Source organism: Canis lupus, chromosome 17 (assembly GCF_003254725.2).
Source record: "Canis lupus dingo isolate Sandy chromosome 17, ASM325472v2, whole genome shotgun sequence".
Classification (NCBI taxonomy): Eukaryota; Metazoa; Chordata; class Mammalia; order Carnivora; family Canidae; genus Canis; species Canis lupus.
In genome coordinates this window covers 18387359-18401487 of record NC_064259.1, presented here as the reverse complement: position 1 = coordinate 18401487, position 14129 = coordinate 18387359, and the positions used below count along the sequence as shown (strand labels likewise).

The 14129-nt window shown below is 34.0% G+C and overlaps 1 protein-coding gene across 3 annotated transcripts in view; it reads left to right on the top strand.

Moving 5' to 3' along the window:
- ATAD2B (ATPase family AAA domain containing 2B) overlaps nt 1-14129 on the top strand; it is a 158627-nt gene that overhangs the window by 79075 nt on the left and 65423 nt on the right. For all 3 annotated transcript variants that reach the window (XM_049095411.1, XM_025454544.3, XM_025454543.3), the window contains 3 exons: nt 1902-1992; nt 7846-8157; nt 11420-11555. In XM_049095411.1, coding sequence (XP_048951368.1) covers nt 1902-1992; nt 7846-8157; nt 11420-11555 — 539 coding nt within the window. The remainder of the gene's footprint in view (nt 1-1901; nt 1993-7845; nt 8158-11419; nt 11556-14129) is intronic.

Here is a 14129-nt window from a genome sequence, read left to right as displayed (position 1 = left end):
CATGTAGGAAGCCCAATGTGGGACTCGATCCCGGGACTCCAGGATCATGCCCTGGGCCAAAGGCAGGCGCCAAACCTCTGAGCCACCCAGGGATCCCTATAATTTGCTTTTCTATAGTCTTTTTTTTTTTTTTTTTTAAAGATTTATTTATTTATTTTAGAGAGAGTGTGTGCTCACAAGAGCAGGGGTGGGGCAGAGGAAGAGGGAGAGAGAAAGAATCCTTAAGCAGACTTCTTACTGAACATGGAGCCTGACTTGAGGCTTGATCCTAGGACCTTCAGGTCATGATGTGAGCCACAATTGAGAGCTGGCTGCTCAACCCACTGAGCCACCCAGGAACTCCTGCTTTTTCATGGTCTTAAGAAACTCAAGTAGCAGTGTTGGAATGAGTACATTCAAGTTTTACAAAGTGTTTTTTCCTTGAAATAAGGCAAAACTGAAAATAAAAGTCTGATGTCAATCTTCATGATGGTGTTATCAGCTGATTGTGGATTCTTACTACTTCAGTTTCTTTTTGACTGTGGAAGAAGATTTTTAATTTGAAATCAAGATGTTAAAATCTTGGTTGTGCTATACAGTCAGATTTAAGGTAGAGAATGCTACTTTGAAAAAAAAGTTAGAATTGCTCAAACATTTAATTTTTAAAAAATGAATTATTAATTTTTACTGAACTATTATTAAATGCCAAGGCATCAACTAATTTATAAGGTAATATGCATTATATTTCTTTATTTCATTGTAATTTTTTAACTTAAAACTTTTTTCAAGTTTTAAATTATTTGTTTAGTTGATTATCAGTTATAATAACTCATGCATGTGATATAACCGAAAGTTTTGTGAAATCTAAAACTATAGTTTGCTTACAAGTTACCCCTAAGTGGTGCCTGGCTGGCTCAGTTGGTAGAGCATGCAACTCTTGATCTCAGGGTAGTGAGTTCAAGCTCCATGTTAGGTATAGAGCCTATTTTATTTTATTTATTTATGTATTTTTTTAAAAAAGATTTTATTGGGGATCCCTGGGTGGCGCAGTGGTTTAGCGCCTGCCTTTAGCCCAGGGTGCGATCCTGGAGACCCGGGATCGAATCCCATGTCGGGCTCCCGGTGCATGGAGCCTGCTTCTCCCTCTGTCTATGTCTCTGCCTCTCTCTCTCTCTGTGACTATCATAAATAAATAAAAATTAAAAAAAGATATTATTTATTTATTCATGAGAGACACAGCGAGAGAGAGGCAGAGAAGCAGGCTCCATGCAGGGAGCCTGGTATGGGACTCAATCCCGGGACTCCAGGATCATGCCCTGGGCTGAAGGCAGGCGCTAAACTACTGAGCCACCCAGGCATCCCTAGAGCCTACTTTAAAAGAAAAAAAAAAATTAGCACTGTGTAATGTATGGAATTTTTTTTTTGTATGGAATTGTTGAATCATTATTTTGTACATCTCAAACTTTTAACACTGTTAATTATTTTTCAGTAAAAAGATTATAAATGTTATGACACATTAAATTTTCTTGTTCATATGTATTTAGATGGTAGAAATGATCTGATGTACAACAGTGAAGCTTAGTTTTGAATCTAGTCCTAGATCACTTAGTCATATGTTCCACTAGTCAAGTCCTTCACCTCTCAGAATATTAAATATGTTAGTTTGTGAAACACATATACATGATCTCTGCTGCATATTACTATATTATTATTATGGGAATCAGAGTTGATGTGGATGCTATGGTGTTTAAATTGTTTTTAAAATGAAGTGTGGATGCTATGGTGTTTAAATTGTTTTTAAAATGAAGTTGTTAAAAAAAAATGAAGTTGTTTTTCTGGGATATGATTAGTGCATAAATTTCTTCCAGCTAATATATTTGAGTGGCTGTTGATATTGTACTTATTTGTACTTTTTTTCTTAGGCAAGAAAACATATTTTACAAATCCATACCAGGGACTGGAATCCAAAATTGTCAGATGCTTTTTTAGGTGAATTGGCTGAAAAATGTGTTGGTGAGTGCTATTATTTGAATTCTTTGATTGTTGTTTGTTCTGCTCAGCCTCCCCTTATGTTTGGAATGTGAATGAGTATAGTTCTTTCTTTGTGCAATAGACACAGCTGGCTCAGCCTTTAAGTGTAAAAATTATTTTGAACGTTTCACTTGAAGTTTGAACATTTCTAAATTACAATCTTAGCTGCCATTAGGTGTTTGATTATTAACAAAACTAGATGTAATATGCTTTTCATTCAGTGCTGGATTTTCATAATATTACTGCAGTGTGTCCTTTTAGGGATTTCTCCCTCAGAAATTTTACTAGGAAAAATAAACCTTGAAAGATAAAGATCCATGTTGAAGGCAGGACTATAGTCTTTTACTTTGCAGATTACCTGATGGGCTCATCTTCATGCCTGTGGTCTAGAAAGAAGTTGAGTGAGAGGAGTCTTCAAAGAAAATACTTACTGGCATCTGCTAGTATTTCCCAAAATACAAAACTTTCGAATTTAATGTTAGATTATTCACAGAGTGGAAGATCCCCCCTGCCCCCCCCCCCCACAGAGTGAATGATGAATGAATACTACTGTCCTAAAAGGATGTAATGAGAGTATTTTATGTGCATACATGATCTTACATAAGAGATGGAATTCAAGGTTTTTGGAATTCAAGGTTTTGGCTCTAATTAGGTCTGAAATAAAAATGAATACATATTAAGCAACTGAGTATACACATTGGTATTTCTCCTTCATTCTTTTTCTATCTTTTGTCTGTTTTCCTCTTATTCTCTCACAAATAAAAATTAAAAAATCTTTCTCCATGAACTTTTTAAGCATTATGAAAAAAATCCCCAAAATAAGTTCACTAACAATCAGCAGTCTACTTGGGAAAACTTCAAAGTTACCAAAACCAGAAAGAACAACTATAGTTTAAAAAATCATTGTGATCCACCATCAAATATTAAAACTTAAATAGAACATTAGTCCATTCAGTTAGCTACATCCGAATTATCCTCTTCATCCACAGGGACCTCCATCTCCGAAGCAGCATCCCTCAGCTTTTGAACCACAAAGACCTCGACATCTTCTGGTGAGGAGAAAACGTAAATCTCTCCAGCACTACTCCAGTTTAAGCTTTGCCTGGTATAAGAGAGCATGCGCCAAACCCATTTCATGTAAATTTGGCTTGACCTTTGCAAAGCCTTGTGCTGCTTTATGGGAGAGGGTGGTATTTGGTACAAAATCCAGTCTTTTCCCTTTTTGAAATTTGACCCCTTTGATTTCCTGCTACTTTTGTGATATTATTTTATTAGAGTATCAGTCAGACTGGGAATTCATTGTAGATTTTTCTGTGAATTTGTCACAGAATGATCCTTAACTGAAATAAGCAGAAGTCTTCAAATAATTTTGGAAATTCCCTAAAAGATAGGTGTTTTACAATTACTTACTGTTACCCTATCTACCATCTGAAATACTACACTCTTAATCCTTCATCCTAAATATAAGAATCTTAGTTTCCTTTTTCATTTCCAAATGCTACTACTTCTCATTATTCCAAGTGATTTATTTTAGCTCTTAATCAGTTTCTTAAGTTTAAAAAATTTAAAGACATAATTTCTTATAGGACTAAAAAACTTTTCTTGCCTTTTGTGGGTGGCAGCGGCGGCGGCGGCGGGTTAGAATCTGCTTATATTTACACCATTTTCTTCCTGGAGAGTGATGTAAAAATCCATTATAACTAAATGACTTCTGTTTTTGATTTTGACATATATTCCATGTAAGAAGCCAGTTTCACATTAAAACAAATCAAATGCAGGTCTTCAAACAGGAATGAAATAGTAATAAATTTTAAATTCATTATGAATTTATCACTTTCTGTATCCCGAACATGTTTTAACATACACGGATTCAGTTCAGTGAAATTTATGCCTAACAAAAAGAATATGTAGTCTTGATGAAACTGCAAAGACAACTGACCTCATGTTAGAGGTTATGGATTTGGTAACTTTTACCTTGAAATAAATTCCCAAGTACGTGGATAGGTTTGCATGCATAATAGGTGAGATTTTTAAAAGTAGTCCTCACATAATTTCAATGTCTAGGTCACATGCACAAATAGTAGGAGCTTAAGGTTATGAGGATCTCTAATCCTATTTCTCTATTCATTTTCACAAACAATGAAAGTATATCAGTGAGGCGTCTATCTTGTGGGCCTTCATTACATTTGCTGTTTTACTTCTACAATAACTTCATAAAATTTTAGTATTTCACTTGTCTAGTCTATAACCTTTTTGTATTTTCAGTTTTTCAGACAAATTTCCATAAGTGGCAGTATTTAAGAATGCTTTTTCTTGAGATGCCTTGCTGGCTCAGTCAGTAGAGCACGTGACTCTTGATCTCGGGGGGTCATGAGTTCAAGCCCCACATTGGGCATAGAGCTTACTTAAAAAAAAAAAAAAAGAATGCTTTCCTTTGATATCTAGATATTTGTATTCATCAGATTATTAGGATTGTAATGGTAGAATTATTAATATGATTATGGAACTCTTATGAAAGGGATGTTGATAGTTTCCTTAATATCAGCTTTTAACTGTAATAGCTGTATTTCCTGTATATACAAAATGATCATATTATCTATATCTTTTTCTAAATCAGGACCCTTTGGAGAGTGAAAAAATATGCTTTTATTTTTTTAAAGATTTATTTATTCATGAGAGACTACAGAGAGAGAGAGAGAGGAAGAGAGAGGGAGAGAGAGGCAGAGACACAGGCAGAGGGAGAAGCAGGCTCCATGCAGGGAGCCCGATGTGGGACTTGATCTTGGGACTCCTGGACCATGCCCTGAGCTGGAGGAAGGCGCTAAACTGCTGAGCCACCCAGAGATCCCTTATGCTTTTAATTACAACAAGATATGTGACCTTAAATATAATCTCTTTAGTCATGATTATCATGTAATTTTAATTTTGTTTTAGAGTTTAGTAAAGGAAGCTACTAAGCCAGTAGTTCAGTTTTTTGTTTAGTATATCAGAATCACTTAAAAAGCTTTCTGAAAATACACATTTATGATATTAAATCACCAGAGATTCTGATTTACTAAGTTTGTTGAGAATCTTTTTTTTTTCTTCAGTTTTGTTGTTTATTCAGATCAGTAGTCAGTATTGAAAACTACAGATATAAACCAGTAATTCTCATTCACAGGAAAATGTAATGAAGAGAAATCTTCTCTATTATAGTCTATTGATTATGATAATCCAAGTGAAGATTTATTTAAGTGGAACTTATTGTTGATAAACTTTTAACTTTAGTATATTAAGCAAAAATGAACAGTACATTGCTATTATGTATGTTACTAACATTATGTCAAACACGTTATGGGCATCATTTCTACATAAAATGCCTTTTAGTGGCTGCTTTTCTGTTTTGCATTGTTTCTGAGCTTTTTTTTTTAGCTTTTTAAAAAAATTTAAGCTTTTGCTTAGAAATAGGATCATGTGGTATGTTTACCAACTGTGTATATGCTTTTAAAGAAGAAAAACAAATGTTGTTTATATTGTTTGAAGGTGGTTGTTTATTTTTTACTTCCTTTGAAATGGATTATTTCACTATTTGTAACTGAGCTGGTATTGTACGGTTATTTTGTTGAATGAATATAACTAAGATGTTCAGCATAGGAAAAGATACTTTTTTTCATGTTTATTTATTGAGAAATAGAAAATGAAAGACTAATGGTAAATTTGGTTATTCTGAAGAATTATTTGGGAGGTTGGTTGCTGTCATGGGACAATGTTAGTGCTTAATCTGGTTATAGTTTTCAAATTAGATTTTCACAGGTCATATTAAGTTTTCCCTTCACTTTGAATAAATATTTCTTTAAGAATGTAATATTTTTCTGTTTTTTCATAATTTTCATTGAAATTTTTATTCATAGAAGTTGGCTTAATAATAAAAGAATTTAGATTTCTTTAAAAAAAAGGAAAGAAAAGCCCAGTAGATATAATTCTTCGACTTTTTATGGCAGTAAATGGTAACCTTGCAGTTAGTTATACATTCCCAAACTATAACTTTGGAGTTACTCCTTTCTTTTTTCATTCATTCTTTCACTCAGGAAATATTTATTGGATACTTATTGGATGCCAGGCCAGGCCTTATTTTCAGTATATGAGATATGTTTAGTGAACAAAATTGATGAATTACCTATATCCTCACAAAGCTCACATTCTAGTTGGGGAAGGTAGATGATAAACATATTAGGTAAATGATAAGGTGGCACATGCTATGGAAAAAAGGGATCAGAGTAAGGAGGATTTTTCTGTTTTTGTAGGACTTGATTAAAGGATCATGGCCCTACTAATAATAGGGATATATATATAGTTAGTTGTAGATGTGTGGGTCACTAGCAGTTTAATTTATATAGTTCTGTGCCTTAATGTTCTTTTTCTGTCAATTAGTCTGGAGCTATTTCTTTTCTGCTCATGGTTTTCCTTTCATTATTTAAGTGTTGCACAAGGTCATTTGTGAAGTATAAAAAGATAAACTTGATGCCACTCTGAAGAGCTTAGGGTTTAAAATTTTATTTCTTTTATTTATTTTTTAAAGATTTACTTATTTATTTATGATAGAGAGAGAGAGGCAGAGACACAGGAGGAGGGAGAAGCAGGCTCCATGCTGGGAGCCCGATGCGGAACTCGATCCTGGAACTCCAGGATCTTGCCCTGGGCCAAAAGCAGGCGCTAAACCGCTGAACCACCCAGGGATCCCCGGGTTTAAAATTTTAAAACTAGTTCGAGTGGTTTCCAATGCTGGCATAACTGATAAAGGTGGCCAAATGCAAGTTTAATTGCTGATATGAAAACAACATGGCTGGTTTGAGTTTTTTTTCTCTTTTTGTGGTTGAGACCTAACAGTTTGTGTGTTTTTGTATTTGTTGCTTAAATGAGTGAAATGACTTAGAAGCACTGGAGGCTTGATCTGTTAACAACATAATCAGTGAAGTATGGGTAATGGATAATAACCTGCGTTGGTATAACCCTTAGAACTAGATTATCAGTTATTTTAAGCTAAACATATATATTAAAAGGAAGTTAACATGGAAAATCAATGAATTCTTATTCCCTTTAATACCTTTGAAATTATCAGAGATGATGACAACTTTAAAGTATAATTTTTGGAGTTATTAGATATAAACTTGCTGTGGCTGGCATCCATAAAGTTGGTAGTAGAGTAGATCTTCTTGAAATTTCTACATATGTTCTACTTTGTACTACTCCCTGATATATGTTTGGTATTTAGTAATATTAGAAAAGTTTATAGGTAAGTGTAATGTCATGAGGACTAAACTAATGATTAGGAATATTGATAAAGGATTGAGATGAAACGTATTCTTTAAAAATCTTTCCTGAAGAAAGTTGTACATTAATTATAATCCGTGATTTTGGCACAAAATACATGGCTAGTTTTTTTTTAAATTAATTTATTTATGATAGAGAATGAGAGCGGGAGAGAGGAGGAGACACAGGAGGAGGGAGAAGCAGGCTCCATGCCGGGAGCCTGACGTGGGACTCGATCCTGGGACTCCAGGATCGTGCCCTGGGCCAAAGGCAGGTGCCAAACCGCTGAGCCACCCAGGGATCCCACATGGCTAGTTTTGATATCATTAGTTCATGCTTTGTTAATTAAAATATTCAAAACATTTTTAGTCTCACAGAGTAATTTTATTAGGTGACTTAAATGGTCAGATTTTGCTTATAAAACTGCACGTAATTACTGATTTAGTGTTAATTATTTCCTTTGATAAAGATGTATGTATTTGCAAACTATAGTTGGTACTGGGAGAATAAACTTACCTTTGTTATTCTTTTCCTTTTGTGCATTAGGTTATTGTGGAGCTGATATCAAGGCCCTGTGCACTGAAGCTGCTCTGATTGCCCTGCGGAGGCGTTACCCTCAGATCTATGCTAGCAGTCATAAACTGCAGCTAGATGTTTCCTCAATAGTGCTCAATGCCCAAGATTTTTACCATGCAATGCAGAATATTGTGCCTGCTTCTCAGCGTGCTGTCATGTCTTCGGGACATGCACTATCCCCCATCATAAAACCACTGCTGGAAAGAAGCTTCAATAACATCCTCGCAGTCTTGCAAAAAGTGTTTCCTCATGCTGAAATTAGCCAGAGTGACAAGAAAGAAGGTACTATAAAGTACTTTTTCATATTGTTAAAATGAAACACCTACAGACATAAATTTGAGTTTACTCATAAGGTTATTTATGTGTTATTCTTTTACATTTGCCATGAGTATAGAAAATATATCTGTTTCACTCACCGGGATATATTCAGGCCTGGCATATTGCCTAGCATATGGTAGCTGCCTGGTAAATCTTTGTCAAAAGAAAGAATGAATGTTCTGTTTGTTACCTCTTGGGACATTCTGACTATCTTAATGTAGAAGCGTTACTATCTTTAGAAGAGTTGAATATAATAACGATGGCTTTCATTTATTATAAAGCTGGTACATAAATTGTCACTTATTAATCCTTGTAACAGTCGAGGGGGGCAGGTACTTTTATACTGTAAAAGAGGAGACTGGGAGGCTTAGGAAGTATTCACTTATTTGAGGTCATTCAGTAATTCTAGGGCTTACTCTAGACCCAGGGCACCTGACTCTAGAACCTGGACTCTTAACTGTGTTGCTTATAATGTCCCCATTGGTATAAATTCATCAAATATATTTTGTTGTTACTGGCAGGACACTATGCAGTGTGCTCTACTAATGGAGTGTAAATCATTAGTAAGGGAGTAAATTAGAACCTCGTTGTAAAAGGTCTTGAATTCTAGCTTCAAGATTGGACCTGAGATAAAAATAGAAAACTGAAAAAAAAAAAAAATAGAAAACTGCCTTTAAAAAGTCATCCATTTACAGGGAACCTTTCGGTTTATATACTAACTAGGATAAGGTCTGTGAACTTTGAAGAAAAAGTAATGAGTTTTAGTTTTCTTAATTTTCTCAGTTCCCAGTACCTTATTTGGCATGTAGTCTGCACCAGAAAATTGTTCAGTTCATTATACTAACATTAAAAATATTATATACAGTAAAAATCATCAATAGTCCATGCATTTTGCTGTCTTTATAAATTATATTTTTTGGAAACTGTACTTTTCAGGGATAGGGTCTAATGAAATATCACATGGATTACTTGATTTCCTGTTTGTCAAACAGGGAGGGTAATAAACATTTTATTATGAATATTAAAATATTATGAGTGAGCCATGTCTCTGCCATGAATTTTGCATTTCTTATCTCTAATTTTTGTTACTGAGGATATGTATCTTTTCCCCAAATTTTAAAAAAAACTTCATTTTTAGAAAATCATCAAAATCATAGTTTCCCATTTGAGAGATTATAATAGTTCCTTTTTTTTGCTTTTTATTTTTTAAATTTGAATTCAATTAACACATAGTGTATTATTAGTTTCAGAGGTAGAGTTCAGTGATTCATTAGTTTTATACACAGTGCTCATTACATTATGTGCCCTCCTTAATATCTATCACCCAATTACTGCCCCCCCCAGCAACACTCAGTTTGCTTCCTATGATTAAGAGTCTCTTGATTTGTCTCCCCTTTCTGATTTTGTCTTGTTTTATTTTTCTCTCCCTTCCCCTATGATCCTCTGTTTTGTTTCTTAAATTCCACATATGAATGAGATCATATGATAATTGTCTTTCTCTGATTTACTTCGCTTAGCATAATACACTCTAGTTCCATCCACCTCATTGAAAATGGCACTTTCATTTTTCTGATGGTTGAATAGTATTCCATTGTGTGTGTGTGTGTGTGTGTGTATATATATATATACCACATCTTTATCCATTCATCTGTTGATGGACATGTGATATAGTTCCTTTATTTTCATTTGAGAATTTTTATGGCATTATTATCTGTTTTCTTATAAATTTAAAAAACAACTGTAAAGTGTCTTTAGTTCAAATTTTTTTTCATGTACCTACCAGTGGAGAAGAGAAACCAAATTTTGATTTTTTTAGTTTATTTGATGATTAATAATTATCTTTTAGTTATTTAGATATATTATTCTGGTTTGTTTTGGTCTTAATATTCTTCTTAGGTTGGTATATGAAATTATCACTCAGAAGGTATTCAATCATTTTTCAGGTTAAATCTTGCAGTATTAGTTGTACTAAGTATTTAGCTTATAAAATCCATTGAAATCTATACCTGTAGCACAGTTCAGTACCTCTTATTTTTGGAAAGGAGTAGGATTTCTGTCAATCTTAATTCCTCTCATTTCTCCTACATGTGTAGCATTGCTTTTTTTGAACAAATTGACACTTTTGTTAGGTATGTATGAAGCACAGCTATTAGTACCCACCCAGGTTGTAGTGCAGATAAATTTTTTAGTATTGCACTCTCAATAGAGATTATAGTTCAGTTTGTCCATTGAGCTATAACAGATGGCAGACCCATATAGAGACTAATATTACTTGAATGACTGTATTTTTAAGATTGGTTTTGTTTCCTTGGAATTCTTGATTCTCTTAACTAGATGTATAGATGTGTGTATATGTGTACTATGTTAAAAAATAAGTCAGTTTGTTCCTTGTTGCTTTTTTAAGAGTTGGCCATAATTCAAGCCTCTAGTAGCTAAGCAAGGTATTGTATATGAAATACTGGTTTTGGTCAAAACAACTTACAGATTTTTAGTAAATATGTGGGTGTTTTGTGAGAGTATCTTTTTTTTTTTTTTTAAATACCTGGGATTTGGGATGCTGGGTGGCTCAGCGGTTGAGCCATCTGCCTTTGGCTCAGGGTGTGATCCTGGGGTCCTGGGATCGAGTCCCACAATGAGCTTCCTGCATGGAGCCTGCTTCCTCTGCCTGTGCCTCTGCCTCTCTCTCTTTCTTTCCCTCTCTCTCTCTTTCTCTCTCTCTTGTGAATAAATAAATAAAATCTTAAAAAAAAATAAGTACATGGGATTTTTTTTTAAATAAGAAATTTATTTATTTGAGAGAGAAAGAGACTGGGCAGAGAGGGATAGAGGGAGAGGGAGAAGCTGACCCCCTGCTGAGCAAGGAGCCTGATGTGGGGCCTGATCCCATGACCCTGAGATCATGACCTGAGCCAGAGACAGACGCTTAACCAGTTGAGCCACCTGGGCACTCCAAGATGACATTTCTTTTCCAGACTTCTTGTAGTTAGTGAAGTCTTCCAAATCACATCTCGTAGCACTTAGTCTGTAAAGGTAAAAGAATTCCATTAATTTCATTTACAAATTACTTAAGAAACTGCGGTTTGTCAGTTTTCCTGGTTGATCTGCATTATTTGATAGGTAACTGATTAATGTTACATAATTTTAAAACATTTATCTTAGCTTTGATGGGGTACTAATATTAAAGGACTTTATAAGCCTCATAATCTTTGTGAATTTTTTTTAACAGATATAGAAACTCTGATTTTAGATGATAGTGAAGATGAGAATGCTTTATCAATTTTTGAGACCAGTTGTCACTCAGGATCACCAAAGAAACAGTCATCAGCTGCTGCTGTACATAAACCCTACCTTCATTTTACAATGTAAGTAACATATCAATTTTTTTAAAAATTTAGAGTGATTTTTACTAGCTTACGGTTAGAATTATGGTATCTTTTTACTTATGGTTATAACTTTGAGGACTTTTTTTCCTGCTGTTTGGACACAATTCTGGGAAACTTTTATTGTATATGCTTTTGTGTGTGATAGTAAGTTGGCTTATTGGTCAATTAAAGATTATTTTTTTCTAAACTGATTGTGTGATTGTTTTTTTTGTTTTTTTTTTTAGGAGTGTTATTACTTTATTTATTTTTATAGATTTTATTTATTTGAGAAAGAGCGTGCATGAGTGGTGGTAAGGGCAGAGGCAGAGGGAGAAGCAGATTCCCTGCTGAGATGGGAGCCAGCTGGCAGGGCTTCATCCCAGGACCCGGGGATCATGAGCTGAGCTGGAGGTAGATGCTTAACTAACTGAGCCACCCAGGTGCCCCTCTTTTTTATTATTATTTTTTAAAACCAAGGTGGAAGGAATGTCTTTAGAAAGCTCATATCTTCAGGTTTAATGCCTTTTATTTTGAACTAAAATAGTCAAATGTGAAATATTTATCATGATCTGGAATATTTTAATTTGTAACAAGTGTCAGATGATAGTTTAGGGATTCTAAGACTACTAAAAAGATTCTGAATTAGGAATTTCTCAGTTGGGAGATACACAGGTAACTTTTTGATTCCCCAAAACCTCATTAGTTTACACTTTCCCCATTCAAATTTTATAGTTTTTCTATTGACATTTACCTTTATCCATGTTAAAGCAGCTTTTGTCATGCACTTTTTATTGGTTAAACAACATTAGTGCTAATGTAATGTTAAATTAAGGACCCAATAGTTTTCAAATACTTATTAGCAGCTTCATCACTTACTTTTACATAATTAGCATGATAGTTACAGGACCATAATGCTCTGTCAGGTAGGTCTAATAGCACTTTTATTAGAAAAGGCTAGATTGATTGTATGTACTTTTGAGTAATTTTTTTTAGAGATATTTTGAACAAATTCTTGAAGTTTCTCCCATGTAGATTTTGGTGAAATGTTAATTTGATTATTTGCACTGATAACTCTTATTTTTTATTTTTTAAAATGAGGCTTAAGTTACTTTCATTTACTCTTCTTTTTCTTTTGTTCTTTAACAGCAGATTCTTCTAATAGAAACTTTTCTTCTATTCCAGATCCTTTCTTTTATGCACTCAGGGACACTTTCTTAGATTTTTTTTTTTTTCAGCAATTTCGCAAATATGTTTTATTGATGGCTAAGGGAAAACCAAAAAAAATTTTTTTTCTGACTCTCACCTGGCTACCCTGTGTGCATGTGTGTGATTTGTTATTTATTTGGATTTGAACTATATAATAGAAGCTAAGAAACTATCATCAGGAGATTTGTTCTAATTTTATGGGATAGCTCTGTTGTCAGTAACGTGATACAGAAATAGATTTTGATATTAGAAAATTTCATGGGTGGTTTTGAGGCTGACTTTTTATTAAGAACATTCTCTGTCATTTAATGTATATCATTGGTATGGCTTGCTTTTGTTTAGTTTAACTTGTTTTGAAGGAATTGGGTTAATTTTAGCTTCTTTTACCTAAAATTTGTAGTTCATGATGTGATTTTTTTTTTATTTAATAGAGAGCTATATACTAGAAATAGGCTTTTTTTGTTTTAGATGTTTTGATAAATTCTATTCATTTCTTTATTCTCCAATTTTCTCAATTTTTCTTTCTTTATTCACCATTTTCCCAATATTTATGTTTTTATTCCTGGCACTGTACTGGGTGCTGAAAACATAAGCATAAGTAATATATAAAGTAGTTCTTACTCTGGTAAGGTGACAGACATTGTGATATGGCTGAAGTGTTGTGATACCAGAACTAGAAGTTTCCATTGGGAAGTCTTGGCAGAAGAAATGGTGATGTTTGCTGTCCTCAGTATGAAGGGATGAGTTAGCATCTGATGCTCCATACAAACTAGACATGTGGTAGGTATATAAAGCCTGAGGCTTTATATGTAGCAATACATATAGGCCTTTTATCAATCATACAGCATATGTGGTATCATCATTTTATAGATGAGGAAACTGAACCACAATGAAAAATAAGTAAATTACCCGTGATTAAGCTGCTAGCAGATAATAGAGTTAGGGTCTGTGCTGTTTGTTTCCTATGATCCTATTTTTTCTATGATACTATGTGATTTCCAAGTTGATTTCTGAGATTAATAGGAAGATAGAGAAATGTATTGATTTTTTGCGTAGGTTGAACAGTATAATTTTCACACTTTCCAAGAAGCATACACTTTAGAATAGAGACTTTTAATACGGGCTAAACATGGAGGGGGGGTTGTTGGTTTGGTTTGGCTTTGTGTTTGAACAAGTGTTAGCATGTGTTAGATCAACACAGAAAAAGTGCTCGATGGGTAGAAAGCATGAGTTTAATATTGGTCTCCAGTAACACTAGCTTGGGCATTGCTGGTGGGTTCTTGTTTCTGGGAATAGTTTCCTAAAACAATGTTGAAACCTTTATTTAGATTTAAGGTGAAATAGAAGTCAAGATATAAAGTCTACCAA